At 49.9% G+C, this 17,442-nt stretch overlaps 1 protein-coding gene across 3 annotated transcripts in view; it reads right to left on the bottom strand.

The window, feature by feature from the left end:
- fam13a (family with sequence similarity 13 member A) overlaps positions 1 to 4,616 on the bottom strand; it is a 299,844-nt gene extending 295,228 nt beyond the window's left edge. Inside the window, exon 1 of one of the 3 annotated variants that reach the window (XM_072495341.1) lies at positions 4,245 to 4,616. In XM_072495341.1, the coding sequence (XP_072351442.1) occupies positions 4,245 to 4,271 (27 nt within the window). In that variant the 5' untranslated portion in view covers positions 4,272 to 4,616. The remainder of the gene's footprint in view (positions 1 to 4,244) is intronic. The other 2 variants (XM_072495343.1, XM_072495342.1) reach the window with 2 other exon arrangements.
- Between the last annotated feature and the right edge of the window lie 12,826 nt (positions 4,617 to 17,442).

The raw sequence follows: 17,442 nt of genomic DNA, 5'->3' as shown, positions 1-17,442 counted from the left end.
CTTTTCTGAGTGACAGATGGGAACTGCAAGTGGAAACGCACACATGGGTCCGACCAAATGGACAGCCCCCTCCCCAACACCCCCACCGCTTACGGGAATCTATTTTGTCCAAAGGGAAAACCAGCCCTGATGCCTTATTTAGCTGAATGTTGCGGCTGGGATTTCCATTTGTGGTCAGGAGCCCGGCATTGCTATCAAATGTTGGCCTTGACCACGCATCCCCTCGGGAACAACAGCCCCACAACAAATGGTCACAGTTGCCAGGCCACCATCGTGCACCACGTACGCAGAGAACACACAAACATACGAATTAGCAGCAGGATTCGGCCACTCGGCCCCTCGAACCAGCTCCACCACTCGCGGCTGATCTGACTGTAACCTCAACCCCACACTCCTGCCCAACCCGATAACCTTTCACCCCCTTTGTTAATCAAGAAATTATCCAGCTCAGCCTTAAAAATATTCATAGGCTGTGTTTCCACTGCTTGAGGAAGAGAGACCCGGGACACATGGCCCTCTAAAAGTAAAGGATTCTCCTCATCTTTGTCTTCAATAAGCGATCCCTTATTTTTAAATAGTGACGTCTAGTTCCAGATTGTCTAACAAGAGGAAACATCCTCTCCACGTTCACCCTGTCTACAGCGGCTGTTTAGCACAGGGCTAAATTGCTGGCTTTGAAAGCAGACCAAGGCAGGCCAGCAGCACGGTTCGATTCCCGTACCAGACTCCCCGAACAGGCACCGGAATGTGGCGACTAGGGGCTTTTCACAGTAACTTCATTTGAAGCCTACTTGTGACAATAAGCGATTTTCATTTCATTTAATTTCATTTCAATACCCCTCAGGATCACAACGGTTTTGATCAAATCGTCTCTTATTCTCCTAAACACTGGGGGATACAAACCTAACCTCTCCAACCTGGTGCTCAGACAACCCGCCATTCCTGGTATTAGTCTAGTAAACCTTCTCTGAACTGCTTCTAACATACTTGCATCTTTCCTTCAATAAGGAGACCAGTGCTGTACACAGTACTCCAGATGTGGTCTCACCATTGCCCTGTAGAACTGAAGCACAACCTCCTTACATTTATATTCAATTCCCCTTGCAATAAACGATAACTTTCTAATAAGCTTTCCTAATTATTTACTGTACCCGTGTACCAGCCTTTTGTGATTCATGCACTAGGACACCCGGATCCCTCTCTACCTCAGAGCTCTGCAATCTCTCAACATTTAGAAATAAGCTTCTTTTGTATTCTTTCCGCCAAAATGGACAATTCCACATTTGCCCACATTTGACTCCATTTGCCAGATTTTTTCCCACTTAACCGATCTTTGACCTTTTTTCGCCTCCATATGTTCTCTTCACAACTTACTTTCCTGCCTCTCTTTGTGTCACCAGCAAATGTAGCAACCAATCAATGCCAAAGTGTTACTCCCGAAACCATGAGCTTTTATTTTATGCAATAACCTTTGATGTGGTACCTTATCAAGTGCCTTCTGGAAATCCAAGTACAAGAGAGGGCCTTAACTCCCGCCTGGGAGTGCTGGCTCCTCTGCTCTGTAACCAGGAGACCGCCCTCATGCAGCTTCTACGCGCCCAGCACTGCAGAGAATCCGCAATAGCCTCAATGTTTTTTTAAAAATTACTGTAACAAGCTACTGCTACTTATTGTGGGTATCCCTTCTGCACACAATCTGATTTCCCTAAATTGGCTCAGGGTCGGGATGCTGAATAGCTTGTATGCCACACGGCAGTGCCAAGGTGTGTGCCCACCTTATGTGCCACTTCCATCAGACTCCAAACACTCCACAAATGTGAGGTAATGCAATTTGGAAGGTCTAATACAGGTCGGGAACATAGAATGAATGGTGGAACCCTCAAGAGTATTGACAGTCAGAGAGATCTAAGTGTACAGGTCCACAGGTCACTGAAAAGGGCAACACAGATGGAGAAGGTAGTCAAGAAGGCATATGGCATGCTTGCCTTCATTGGCCGGGGCATTGAGTATAAACATTGGCAAGTCATATTGCAGCTGTATAGAACCTTAGTTAGGCCACACTTGGAGTATAGTGTTCAATTCTGGTCGCCACACTACCAGAAGGATGTAGAGGCTTTAGAGAGGGTGCAGAAGAGATTTATCAGGATGTTGCCTGGTATGGAGGGCATTAGCTATGAGGAGAGGTTGAATAAACTCGGTTTGTTCTCACTGGAGCAAAGGAGGTTGAGGGGTGACCTGATAGAGGTCTACAAAATTATGAGGGGCAGAGACAGAGTGGCTATTCAGATACTTTTTCCCAGGGTAGAGGGGTCAATTAATAGGGGACATAGGTTTAAGGTGCGAGGGGCAAGGTTTAGAGGTGATGTACGAGGCAAGTTTTTTTACACAGAGGGTAGTGGGTGCCTGGAACTCGCTGCCGGAGGAGGTGGTGGAAGCAGGGACGATAGTGATGTTTAAGGGGCATCTTGACAAATACATGAATAGGATGGGAATAGAGGGATACGGACCCCGAAAGTGTAGAATATTTTAGTTTACATGGGCAGCGTGGTCGGCGCAGACTTGGAGGGCCGAAGGGCCTGTTCCTGTGCAGTACTTTTCTTTGTTCTACCCCTGCTCTTTCATACTCCCCACATCCATTAAAAATGACCAGCTTCCAACATTGGTGAAAACTGAGGTCCAAAAAAGGCTCGGGAATGTGGTCCACCAGCTGTGCTCCCACAGGTCCCAACTGGCCCAGGGACCATTCCCAGCTTTTTAATCTCATTGTATTTGCAGTGAAACTGGGTCCCATCGTCAGAACTTAAAAGCTGCCAGGAACAAGGGCAACGCCGACCCACTTTGCCTTCTTTCATCCAGTGTTAACTGAGCAATACACGGACATATAAATTAGTCAGGAGTAGGCCACTCGGCCCCTCGAGCATACTCCACCATTCAATAAGACCATGGCTGATGATTGTTGTCTCAACCCCACATTCCCGCCTACCCCCAATAACCTTTCACCCCTTTTGCTCATCAAGAATCTATCCGCCACAGCCTTAACAATATTCGTACAACACCAGGTTAAAGTCCAACAGGTTTTCATCACCTGATGAAGGAGCTGCGCTCTGAAAGCTTGTGATTCCAAATAAACCTGTTGGAATTTAACTTGGTGTTGCAAGACTTCTTATTGTGCCCGCCCCAGTCCAACGCCAGCATCTCCACATCTTAAAAATGTTCAAAGACTCTGCTTCCACCAGCTGTTGAGGAAGCGAGTTCCAGAGACTCACGACCCTCTGAGGAAGAGTTTCTTCTCCTCCCCGTTTTAAATGGACGACCCCTTATTTTTAAACAGTGTCCCCTTGTTCCAGATTCTCCCGCAGTGGGAAACATCCTTTCCACATCCACCCCATCAATACTCCTCAGGATCTTATATGCTTCAGTCAATTCGCATCACACTTCTTTTTAAAAAATAAATTTAGAGTACCCAATTCATTTTTTTTACAATTAAGGGGCAATTTTAGCGTGTTCAATCCACCTACCCTGCACATCTTTGGGTTGTGGGGGCGAAACCCACGCAAACACAGGGAGAATGTGCAAACTCCACACGGACAGTGACCCAGAGCCGGGATCGAACCTGGGACCTCGGCGCCGTGAGGCAACAGGGCTAACCCACTGTGCCACCGTGCTGCCCCATCTTACTCTTCTAAGCTCCAGCAGATACAAGCCGAGCCTGTCTAACCTTTCCTTTCAGACAACATAGAATTTACAGTGCAGAAGGAGGCCATTCGGCCCTTTGAGTCTACACCGGCCCTTGGAAAGAGCACCCTACCTAAGTCCACGCCTCCACCCTATCCCCATCACCCAGTAACGCCACCGGAACACTCCCATTCCAGGTATTAAGTCTAGTGTCAGACTCAAACTTTTCTATCCCATAACCCTCTTGCAAAGCGCCCTGGGTCAGTTTGAAGCATTTGGAAGGTGCTACATGAATGCAAGTTTTGGTTTTTCCCTATCAAAGCGTTTCCTTAGATCACAAGAGATACATTACTTTATGGGAGGGTTTCTGTGCTATCTTTGCAGCAAACACTCTGGGGTCTAGACGCCACAGTTACTGAGATCCCCGGCTTCACCCAGCGCTGCCTGAGCATCCCAGAGACAGAGAGGAGCGAGAGACTGTGCCGAGGATATAGCCTCACTCAGCAGTGTGGCGTCCCCACCACATACACAGGATCGCGGCAGCAACACAATGCGCCGCCTGTACTCACACAGACAGTGATTGCTCCTGCTCCCATTTTCCAGGAAATGCATCAAAAAGGAGCTTGATGGACTGGAGACGCAGGAATCCCATGCAGCAGCAAGAGCAGAGAGCCAGGCCGAGCGGGCAGACCAGTTGCAACAGAGATTCTTGCCTCCTCTTCCCAAAGGAAACCCCTCTCCGTCTTCCCAAGGAGGTCGCAGAAGCTTTGAGGAGGCGTCAGCAGCAGCCTGTATCCCCACACACACATACAGCTAGGGTTGCTGCTCCTGATGGAAATTTGATCCACAATTGCTGGCAGCCTGACATCAGATCACGTGAGCTGGCCTGTCTCTGCCTTTTCCCCTTCACCCAAAAAGAGGTTTTGAACTGTTCCAGCAGGCACAGGCTGAAAGTGCGACAGCTCTCCCATGCAGCACTCTCAACATTTCCTAATCCACACTCATTCTGTGGTCAGGCAGCAACAACCAGAAAGCAACAGTTGCTTCCCCTCTAGCCTATCATGTCCTTGCAATTAAATTGAGGCTGATCTCACACTCAACTACAGTGGCTCCTTAACCCTTACCATCCAGACAGAACAAAACACTGCTCGCCGGATTCCGGATAATAACTAATGTTTCTCATCCAAGTTGGAATCGGAATTTCTGCCCAGGCCGCAGCCCCCCAAATACCCCTGGCAGCCCGATTATCCTGTAGACTGGACAGACTGTCCTGAAGACTGAACATGGAACATACATTGCAGAAGGAGGCCATTCGGCCCATCGAGTCTGCACCGACCTACTTAAGCCCTCACTTCAACCCTATCCCCGTAACCCAATAACCCCTCCTAATCTTTATGGACACTAAAGGTGTGGATTGGCCATGCTAAATTACCCTTCGTGTCCAAAATTGCCCTTAGTGTTGGGTGGGGTTACTGGGTTATGGGGATGGGGTGGAGATGTTGACCATGGGTAAGGTGCTCTTTCCAAGAGCCGGTGCAGACTCGATGGGCCGAATGGCCTCCTTCTGCACTGTAAAATCTATGATAAAAGCAATTTAGCATGGCCAATCCACCTAACCTGCATGTCTTTGCACTGTGGGAGGTAACCAGAGCACCCAAAGAAAACCCACGCAGACGCAGGGAGAACGTGCAGACTTTGCACAAACAGTGACCCAGCAGGCAATCAAACCTGGGACCCTGGTGCTGTGAAGCCACAATGCTAACCACTGTGCTACCGTGCTGTCCTCAAGACAGAGGACAGACTGTCCTGTAGGCTTTGGACAGACTGTCCTGTAGACTGTGGACAGACTGTCCTGAAGGCTGTGGACAGTCTGTAATGTAGACTGAGGACAGATTGTCCAGTAGACTGTGGACAGACTATCATTACATAGATTACATAGAACATACAGTGCAGAAGGAGGCCATTCGGCCCATCGAGTCTGCACCGACCCACATTAATCCCTCACTTCCACCTTATCCCCGCAACCCAATAACCCATCCCAACCCTTATGGACACTAAGGGCAATTTATCATGGCCAATCCACCTAACCTGCACGTCTTTGGACTGTGGGAGGAAACCGGAGCACCCGGAGGAAACCCACGCGGACACGGGGAGAACGTGCAAACTCCGCACAGACAGTGACCCAGCGGGGAATCGAACCTGGGACCCTGGCGCTGTGAAGCCACAGTGCTAATCACTTGTGCTACCGTGCTGCCCAAGAAAGTGCCATGGGCCTGTAACATCCATCTAAGAGAGAGTGCCTCAGTTTAACATCTCATCTGAACACCACAACATTCCCTCAGTGGAACACTGAAGTACTAGGTGGGATTTGAACTCGCAACCTTCCCAACACAGAGGCACAAGAGCTACCAGTGAGGCTGATACTGGAATTCCAAAGTCTGTGGACAGACGGACCTGTAGACTGTGGACAGGCTGTCCTGTAGACTTGGACGGACTGTCCTGTAGACTGAGGACAGACTGTCCTGTAGACTTGGACGGTCTGCCCTGTAGACTGTGGACAGACTATCCTGCAGACTGAGGACAGACTGTCCTGTAGACTGTGGACAGACTATCCTGTAGACTTGGACGGACTGTCCTGTAGACTGGGGACAGACTGCCCTGTAGACTGAGGACAGACTGTCCTGTAGACTGTGGACAGACTGTCCTGTAGACTGAGGACAGACTGTCCTGTAGACTGTGGACAGACTGTCCTGTGGACTTGGACGGACTGTCCTGTAGACTGGGGACAGACAGTCCTGTGGACAGACTGTCCTGTAGACTGGGGACAGACAGTCCTGTAGACTGTGGACAGACTGTCCTGTAGACTGAGGACAGACTGTCCTGTTGACTGTGGACAGTCTGTCCTCTAGACTGTGGACAGACTATCCTGTAGACTGTGGACAGGCTGTCCTGTAGACTGTGGACAGACTATCCTGCAGACTGAGGACAGACTGTCCTGTAGACTGTGGCCAGACGGACCTGTAGACTGTGGACACACTGTCCTGTAGACTGTGGACAGACTATCCTGTAGACTGTGGACAGGCTGTCCTGTAGACTGTGGACAGGCTGTCCTGTAGACTGTGGACAGACTATCCTGCAGACTGAGGACAGACTGTCCTGTAGACTGTGGCCAGACGGACCTGTAGACTGTGGACACGCTGTCCTGTAGACTGTGGACAGACTATCCTGTAGACTGTGGACAGGCTGGCCTGTAGACTATGGACAGACTGTCCTGTAGACTGAGGACAGACTATCCTGTAGACTGAGGACAGACTGTCCTGTAGACTGTGGACAGACTGACCTGTAGAGTGTGGACGGACTGTCGTGTAGACTTGGACGGTCTGCCCTGTAGACTGTGGACGGACTGTCCTGTAGACTGTGGACAGACGGACCTGTAGACTGTGGACAGGCTGTCCTGTAGACTTGGACGGACTGTCCTGTAGACTGAGGACAGACTGTCCTGTAGACTTGGACGGTCTGCCCTGTAGACTGTGGACAGACGGACCTGTAGACTGTGGACAGGCTGTCCTGTAGACTTGGACGGACTGTCCTGTAGACTGAGGACAGACTGTCCTGTAGACTGTGGACGGACTGTCCTGTAGACTTGGACAGTCTGCCCTGTAGACTGTGGACAGACGGACCTGTAGACTGTGGACAGGCTGTCCTGTAGACTTGGACGGACTGTCCTGTAGACTGAGGACAGACTGTCCTGTAGACTGTGGACAGACAGTCCTGTAGACTGTGGACGGACTGTCCTGTAGACTTGGACGGACTGCCCTGTATATTGTGGACAGTCTGTCCTCTAGACTGTGGACAGACTGTCCTGTAGACTGTGGACAGACTGACCTGTAGACTGAGGACAGACTGACCTGTAGACTGAGGACAGACTGCCCTGTAGACTGAGGACAGACGGACCTGTAGACCGTGGACAGGCTGTCCTGTAGACTGTGGACAGACTATCCTGCAATCTGAGGACAGACTGTCCTGTAGACTGTGGACAGACGGACCTGTAGACTGTGGACAGACTGTCCTGTAGACTGAGGACAGACTGTCCTGTAGACTGTGGACACGCTGTCCTGTAGACTGTGGACAGACTATCCTGTAGACTGTGGACAGGCTGTCCTGTAGACTATGGACAGACTGTCCTGTAGACTGAGGAACAGACTATCCTGTAGACTGAGGACAGACTGCCCTGTAGACTGTGGACAGACGGACCTGTAGACTGTGGACAGACGGACCTGTAGACTGTGGACGGACTGTCCTGTAGACTGTGGACAGACAGTCCTGTAGACTGTGGACAGACTATCCTGTAGACTGAGGACAGACTGTCCTGTAGACTGTGGACAGGCTGTCCTGTAGACTATGGACAGACTGCCCTGTAGACTGAGGACAGACTATCCTGTAGACTGAGGACAGACTGTCCTGTAGACTGTGGACAGACTGTCCTGTAGACTTGGATGGACTGCCCTGTAGACCTGGACGGACTGCCCTGTAGACTGTGGACAGACGGACCTGTAGACTGTGGACGGACTGCCCTGTAGACTGAGGACAGACTGTCCTGTAGACTGTGGACAGACGGACCTGTAGATTGTGGACGGACTGTTCTGTAGATTGTGGACAGTCTGTCCTCTAGACTGTGGACAGACTGTCCTGTAGACTGTGGACAGACTATCCTGTAGACTGAGGACAGACTGCCCTGTAGACTGTGGACAGACGGACCTGTAGACTGAGGACCGACTGTCCTGTAGACTTGGACGGACTATCCTGTAGACTGTGGACAGGTTGTCCTGTGGACTGAGGACAGATTGTCCTGTAGACTGCGGACAGGCTGCCCTGTAGACTGTGGACAGACTGTCCTGTAGACTGAGGACAGACTGTCCTGTAGACTGTGGACACGCTGTCCTGTAGACTGTGGACAGACTATCCTGTAGACTGTGGACAGGCTGTCCTGTAGACTGAGGACAGACTGCCCTGTAGACTGAGGACAGACTGCCCTGTAGACTGTGGACAGACTGTCCTGTAGACTGTGGACAGACTGTCCTGTAGACTGTGGACAGACAGTCCTGTAGACTGTGGACAGACTATCCTGTAGACTGAGGACAGATGGACCTGTAGACTGTGGACGGACTGCCCTGTAGACTGTGGACAGACTGTCCTGTAGACTGTGGACAGACGGACCTGTAGACTGTGGACGGACTGCCCTGTAGACTGTGGACAGACTGTCCTGTAGACTGTGGACAGACTGTCCTGTAGACTGTGGACAGACAGTCCTGTAGACTGAGGACAGACTGTCCTGTAGACTGTGGACAGACGGACCTGTAGACTGTGGACGGACTGCCCTGTAGACTGTGGACAGACTGTCCTGTAGACTGAGGACAGACTGCCCTGTAGACTGTGGACAGACGGACCTGTAGACTGTGGACGGACTGTCCTGTAGACTTGGACGGACTGTCCTGTAGACCTGGACGGAATGCCCTGTAGACTGAGGACAGACTGTCCTGTAGACTGAGGACAGACTGTCCTGTAGACTTGGATGGACTGCCCTGTAGATTGTGGACGGACTGTCCTGTAGACCTGGACGGACTGCCCTGTAGACTGAGGACAGACTGTCCTGTAGACTTGGACGGACTGCCCTGTAGATTGTGGACAGTCTGTCCTCTAGACTGTGAACAGACTGTCCTGTAGACTGTGGACAGACGGACCTGTAGACTGTGGACAGACTATCCTGTAGACTTGGACGGACTGCCCTGTAGACTGTGGACGGACTGTCCTGTAGATTGTGGACAGTCTGTCCTCTAGACTGTGAACAGACTGTCCTGTAGACTGTGGACAGACGGACCTGTAGACTGTGGACAGACTATCCTGTAGACTTGGACGGACAGTCCTGTAGACTGAGGACAGACTGTCCTGTAGACTTGGACAGACTGTCCTGTAGACTGTGGACAGACTGTCCTGTAGACTGAGGACAGACTGTCCTGTAGGCTGTGGACAGACTATCCTGTAGACTGTGGACAGACTGTCCTGTAGGCTGTGGACAGACTATCCTGTAGACTGTGGACTGACTATCCTGTAGACTTGGACGGACTGTCCTGTAGACTGAGGACAGACTGTCCTGTAGACTTGGACAGACTGTCCTGTAGACTTGGACGGACTGTCCTGTAGACTTGGACGGACTGCCCTGTAGACTTGGACAGACTGTCCTGTAGACTGTGGACAGACTGTCCTGTAGACTATGGACAGACTGCCCTGTAGACTGTGGACAGACTGTCCTGTAGACTGAGGACAGACTGTCCTGTAGACTGTGGACAGTCTGTCCTCTAGACTGTGGACAGACTATCCTGTAGACTGAGGGCAGACTGTTCTGTAGGCTGTGGACAGACTATCCTGTAGACTGTGGACAGACTGTCCTGTAGACTGTGGACAGGCTGTCCTGTAGGCTGTGGACAGACTATCCTGTAGACTGAGGACAGACTGTCCTGTAGGCTGTGGACAGACTATCCTGTAGACTGTGGACAGTCTGTCCTGTAGACTGTGGACAGACAATCCTGTAGACTGTGGACAGGCTGTCCTGTAGACTGTGGACAGACTATCCTGTAGACTGTGGACAGACTATCCTGTAGACTGTGGACAGACTATCCTGTAGACTGTGGACAGACTGTCCCGTAGACTGTGGACACGCTGTCCTGTAGATTGTGGACAGACTATCCTGTAGACTATGGACAGACTGTCCTGTAGACTGAGGACAGACTGCCCTGTAGACTGAGGACAGACTGTCCTGTAGACTGTGGACAGATTATCTGGTAGACTGAGGACAGACTGCCCTGTAGACTGTGGACAGGCTGTCCTGTAGACTGTGGACAGACTGTCCTGTAGACTGAGGACAGACTATCCTGTAGACTGAGGACAGACTGCCCTGTAGACTGTGGACAGACGTCCTGTAGACTTGGACGGACTGTCCTGTAGACTGAGGACAGACTGTCCTGTAGACCGTGGATGGACTGCCCTGTAGACTTGGACGGACTGTCCTGTAGACTGAGGACAGACTGTCCTGTAGACTTGGACGGACTATCCTGTAGACTGTGGACAGGTTGTCCTGTGGACTGAGGACAGATTGTCCTGTAGACTGCGGACAGGCTGTCCTGTAGACTGCGGACAGGCTGTCCTGTAGACTGTGGACAGACTATCCTGTAGACTGTGGACTGACTATCCTGTAGACTTGGACGGACAGTCCTGTAGACTGAGGACAGACTGTCCTGTAGACTTGGACAGACTGTCCTGTAGACTGAGGACAGACTGTCCTGTAGACTGTGGACAGTCTGTCCTCTAGACTGTGGACAGACTATCCTGTAGACTGAGGACAGACTGTCCTGTAGACTGTGGACAGACTGTCCTGTAGGCTGTGGACTGACTATCCTGTAGACTTGGACGGACTGTCCTGTAGACTGAGGACAGACTGTCCTGTAGACTTGGATTGACTGTCCTGTAGACTTGGACGGACTGTCCTGTAGACTGAGGACAGACTGTCCTGTAGACTGTGGACAGTCTGTCCTCTAGACTGTGGACAGACTATCCTGTAGACTGAGGGCAGACTGTTCTGTAGACTGTGGACAGGCTGTCCTGTAGGCTGTGGACAGACTATCCTGTAGACTGAGGACAGACTGTCCTGTAGGCTGTGGACAGACTATCCTGTAGACTGTGGACAGTCTGTCCTGTAGACTGTGGACAGACAATCCTGTAGACTGTGGACAGGCTGTCCTGTAGACTGAGGAGATGCTGTCCTGTAGACTGTGGACAGACTATCCTGTAGACTGTGGACAGACTATCCTGTAGACTGTGGACAGACTATCCTGTAGACTGTGGACAGACGGACCTGTAGACTGTGGACAGACTGTCCTGTAGACTGAGGACAGACTGTCCCGTAGACTGTGGACACGCTGTCCTGTAGATTGTGGACAGACTATCCTGTAGACTGTGGACAGACTATCCTGTAGACTGTGGACATGCTCTCCTGTAGACTATGGACAGACTGCCCTGTAGACTGAGGACAGACTGTCCTGTAGACTGTGGACAGATTATCTGGTAGACTGAGGACAGACTGCCCTGTAGACTGTGGACAGGCTGTCCTGTAGACTGTGGACAGACTGTCCTGTAGACTGAGGACAGACTGCCCTGTAGACTGTGGACAGACGTCCTGTAGACTGTGGACGGACTGTCCTGTAGACTTGGACGGACTGTCCTGTAGACTGAGGACAGACTGTCCTGTAGACTGTGGATGGACTGCCCTGTAGACTTGGACGGACTGTCCTGTAGACTTGGACGGTCTGTCCTGTAGACTGTGGACAGACTGTCCTGTAGACTGTGGATGGACTGCCCTGTAGACTTGGACGGACTGTCCTGTAGACTGTGGACAGTCTGTCCTCTAGACTGTGGACAGACTGTCCTGTAGACTGTGGACAGACTATCCTGTAGACGGAGGACAGACTGTCCTGTAGACTGTGGCCAGTCTGTCCTGTAGACTGTGGACAGACTGTCCTGCAGACTGTGGACAGACTGACCTGTAGACTGTGGCCAGTCTGTCCTGTAAACTGAGGCCCGACTGTCCTCAAGACTGATGCATGGGAGCAGGGTCTTGTGTTAAAATGGCAGCAACGGGAAGGTCAGGGTTCTGAATGCGCACGGACCGAAGGTGCTCAGCAAAGCAATCATGCCCACATGTCTGTCCTTGGCCTGCTCCAATGTTCCAGTAAAGCTCAACGCAAACTGGAAGAACAACATCTCATCCTCCGGTTAGGCACGCTACAGCCTTCCGGTCTCATCATCGAATTCAACAACTTCAGATGATTAGCTCGACCCCACCTCCACCCATTTGTTTTCATCCCATTTCATTTTAACTGTCTTTTGCCATTTTTCTCTTTCTTGTCTTTCTTTATATATATTTAGACCCCCTCCCCATCTTATCCTCCTTTCCTTACCCTTTCTCCCCTTTGCTTCCCCGTTCCCCTCCCCCCACATCTACATCTGTCACAGTTTACCCTCTGGTGTTAGTTTCTCTGCTGTTTGGCCTTTCACACCTTTTGTTCTCTCTGGGGACTGCCACTAGCACTCTATACCCGTTGGTTCTGTGGCTATTAGCACCCCGTTTCCCTGGGTTTCTGTGGCTATGACTCATCTTTCATTCTCACTCCACAGTATAAATATTTCCCACTTTCTCTGTCTTATAGCTTTGACGAAGGGTCATCTGGACTCGAAACGTCCGCTCTTTTCTCTCCCCACAGACGCTGCCGGACCTGCTGAGATTTTCCAGCATTTTCTCTTTGGTAACTGCAGCAAGACATCCCTACTCTTATACTCAAATCCTCTCGCTATGAAGGCCAGCATGCCACTGGCTTTCCTAATGCTGTACCTGCATGCCAACCTTCAGTGACTTTTTCACCATGACACCCAAGTCGCTTTGCACTTCCCCTTTTCCTAAACTGCCACCATTAAGATAACAATCTGCCTTCCTGTTTTTGCCACCAAAGTGGATAACGTCACATTTACCCACTTTATATTGCATTTGCCAAGTATCTGCCCACTCAGCCAGCCTGCCCAAGTCACCCTCCAGCCTCTTTGCATCCTCCTCACAGCACACACTGCAACCCAGCTCAGTGTCATCTGCAAATTTGGAGATGTTGCGTGCAATTCCTTCGTCCAAATCATTCATGTATATTGTGCACAGTTGGGGTCCCAGAACTGAACCCTGTGGTACCCCACTAATCACTGCCTGCCACTCTGAAAATAACCTGTTTATTCCCACTCTCTGCCCCCTGTCTGCCAACCAGTTCTCTATCCACACCAATACATTACCCCCAATACCTTGAGCTTTAAGTTTGCCTACTAATCTCTTGTCAAAAGCCTTTTGAAAGTTCAGATACACAACATCCACTGGTTCAACTCTACTGGTCACATCCTCAATAAATTCCAGAAGATTTGTCAAGCATGATTTCCCTTTAGTGAATCCATGCTGACATGGACTGATCCTGCCCCCGCTTTCCAAATGCTCAGCTATTTCATCCTTAATAATTGACTCCATCATTTTCCCCACCACTGATGTCAGGTTAACCGGTCGATAATTCCCCATTTTCCTCTCTTCCTCCTTTTTTAAAAAGTCAGGTTAAATTAGCTACCCTCCAATCCATTGGAACTCTTCCAGAGTGAATAGAATGCTGGAAAATGACCACCAATGCGTCCACTATTTCTAGGGCCACTTCAATAAGTACTCTGGAATGCAGAGCATCAGGGCCTGGGAACGTATTGGGTTTTAATCCCATCAATTTGTCCAATACAATTTCCTGACGAGTAAGGATTTCCTTCAGTTCCTCTTTCATGCTCGACCCTCTGTCTGCCAGTATTTCTTGATGCAAATGCTATTTGCCATTGGGCATTCTGTGAGAAACCACTGCTCCCACCGCATAAGGTGATGCATCGCAAGCCAGTTGCAATGGCAACTTTGGATCAAAGTGTGTCAGGACCTCTGACTTTAGGAGTGCCTCCATAGCTTGTACAAAGTCCTTCTCGCACTGATCCACCCATTTCCATTCCTTGTTTTGACACAATAAGTTATGTAAAGGCTTGAGAATAGTTGCTCAATTAGGGACAAACCTTCCAGAATAGTTTAATAAGCCCCAAAACGATTGAAGTTGATTTACATTTTGAGGTGCAGGCAACTCAGTTGTGGCTTTTACTTTTGAAGGTGATTTGTGCAGTTCTTTTGCATCTATGACTTGCCCCATAAATTCTACAGAGGATTTGAAGAATTCACATTTATCTTTCTGTACCCGTAGTCCGTAATCTTCTAGTCACTGGAGAGCAGCTTCTAAATTTTGAAGATGCTCTTCTTCATTCATTTCAGTCACTAAGATATCATCTAAGTAACACTGGACTCCTAGTCTGCTTAGAGTTAAATCCATGGCACGTTGGAACAATGCAGGTGTGGACGTGAAACGAAATGGAAGTCTTTACATCTAAATAGCCTTTTGTGTGTCACAATTGTCAAATATTGTTGTGAATCTGGATCCACACTTATCTGGAGATAAGCTTGACGAAGGTCAACTTAACTGAAATGCTGGCCTCCAGCCAACCCAGCAAATAAATTGGCAATTGAAGGCAATACCAGATCGATAGTGACTTTAAAATTGTCACAGAAGCATATCAAACCATCTTTCTTCATCACAGATACTATCAGTGTGGCCCAATCACTTCCATTAATGGGTTTGAGGACGCCCGTCTTGACCAGCCTCTCCCATTCTCGACCTTAGGCCGGTGTACGGCACTGACCCAACCTTTAAGCATCTTGTTTGGCTTTCGTCCTTCATCTTTAGCTTGACTGAGATCTCTCCATTAAAGACAGTGGAGTGTTTCTTTAAAATCTCTGGTAGACCTGCTTCGAACTCGGACATGAGGTTCACTTCAGCCCGGTTTAGCTTGATTCTCTCAGGGAGACATATTTTTAATCAGTCAGGGAATCAAGAGTTATGGGAATAAGGTGGGAAAGTGGAATTGGGGATTATATCTATGAGCCATGACCTCATTGAATGGCGGAGCAGAATTGATGGGCCGAGTGGCCTATTTCTGCTCCTACGTCTTATGATCTTACCGTCTCCAGTCAGGTTCTCCCCAGTAGTACTGGATAGTTAGCACTAATGGTGTGCAGGGATAAGTCTATGGTCTGTCTGTTTAGCTGCACATTTACATCGATGCGGCCCATTTTAATGGAGCCACTTCTTCATTTTAGGTTTTTAGTATTATCTTTGAGGTTTTCAAGACGATATGTCGTAGTTTCTCTTGGTAAACAGTTTTGGGGACCAGCGAAATGGCTGCGTCAGGGTCCAGCTACATTTTTGTTGGTAGTCCGCCCAGCAAAAGAATGACCCAGTTAAGGTTTGTTGTGCCCGCAATGGCCAGTACATTGAACGACAGTTCACCATCTAACTGTGACTCACGCCCTTCTTGTATCCTGTGGATACTTCTCCCTCAATTCAATTTTTCATTTGACGCATTTGGTTTTTAGCTTTTATAATTCTTGTTTGAAACTTGTTTCTTTCTCCAACAAGGGCGGCACGGTAGCACAGTGGTTAGCACAGTTGCTTCACAGCTTCAGGGTCCCAGGTTCGATTCCCGGCTTGGGTCACTGTCTGTGTGGAGTCTGCCCGTTCTCCCCGTGTCTGCGTGGGTTTCCTCCGGGTGCTCCGGTTTCCTGCCAGAGTCCAAAGATGTGCAGATTAGGTGGATTGGCCATGCTAAATTGTCCTTAGTGTCCAAAAGAGGTGAGGTGGGGTTACTGGGTTACAGGGATAGGGTGGAGGCATGGGCTTAAGTAGGGTGCTTTTTCCACGAGCCGGTGCAGACTCGATAGGCCGAATGGCCTCCTTCTGCACTGTAAATTCTATGATTCTAAGCACGATCGTTGTGCCCCTTTTTAACACAATCCTTGCATTTTGCATCTTTATTCCAGCAATTAGTTGCCGTGTGCCCAGTTTTCACACATCATTGGTAATTTCAAACCTCGGTCGGTGTTGGGGTCTCAGCCGGCATTTTATAGATTTTAGTGTTCAAGCTTAATTGTTGGGTTTCCTTAGCTGCTAAAGCCGTAGTGATCAGGACTTCTAAAGCCCTCTTTAGGTATAAGTTGTTTTCTGTTAACAGCCTTTTCTGGAGAGCTTTGCTTCTTAGCGCACACTAGTCTGTCTCTCATGGTGTTGTTCAATCTCCAAATTCACTATATTCAGCTAATATCTTCAAAGTAACTACGAACTGTGTGATTGATTCACCTTTTTATGGTTACATTTGAGGAACCTGAACCTCTCGGCAATGATCAAGGGTTTAGGTAAGAAATGGTCCTGCAATATCTCCACAATCTCACTGTATGTTTTCGGGGGCAATCTAACCAAAATAAAACAGAGTGCCGTTCTGGGCAGGATTAGTAGGGCCGTTCCAGCTGCTTGTAGTGCGGGGAATGACCCTGTTATCTAATGGCACTCTATCTTGTTTTTGTATCCAGGTGGGCGATACCCCGTGGAGGCTGCACTTAGCTGCATATCCTGCACTGAGGAGCTCTGACAAGCAGAGCTCCTCAGTGATGGAAAGGATTGGGACGCCAAACTTCCCACATGCCTCAACTCACCTGTCGGGGGATCTAGGGCACCCCCCCCCCACTCCACATATGGGCAGGGCAAACCTGGGCTCGATCCCCGGCGTCACCACAAATCCAGCTTAGCAACTTGGCACTGCCAGACTGGCACCCTGACGGTGCCCCTGCCAGCCTGGCACTGCCATCTGACCACCCTGGCAGTGCCAGTCTAGTGCTCATGTGCCACTTCCAGGGTGCCATGCTGGCAGTGCCAAGGTGAAGGATGGCACCAGCAGTGCCAGGGTGCCAGCCTGGCCAGAGGCCGACTACCCGGGGGCCTCTTATCGCCTAGGCGACCCCTCCCCCAGGTACCGTTCGGTGAGTATTGAACGGCACCAGGCTGGTGTCTCCACGACATGGCCAGATAGCTGCCTGATGGCCGCTCGATCCGTCGAAGGCCGAGGTAAGTCAGCTTCTAAGTCGGCTTCACTCTGCGAGATTGGATCCCTCCCATTGTGGATCCAGATCGCGACATCTCATGCGATCTAGTTAGACCTCGTGAGGTGTAACGGCCGCCTGGAATCCCGGGTGAGGCCTCTTGCGGGATCTACCAGCTACGT

Source organism: Scyliorhinus torazame, chromosome 3, assembly GCF_047496885.1.
Source record: "Scyliorhinus torazame isolate Kashiwa2021f chromosome 3, sScyTor2.1, whole genome shotgun sequence".
Classification (NCBI taxonomy): Eukaryota; Metazoa; Chordata; class Chondrichthyes; order Carcharhiniformes; family Scyliorhinidae; genus Scyliorhinus; species Scyliorhinus torazame.
Note: the sequence above shows the minus strand (reverse complement) of the source record. Positions and strands in the feature narration are given on the sequence as shown.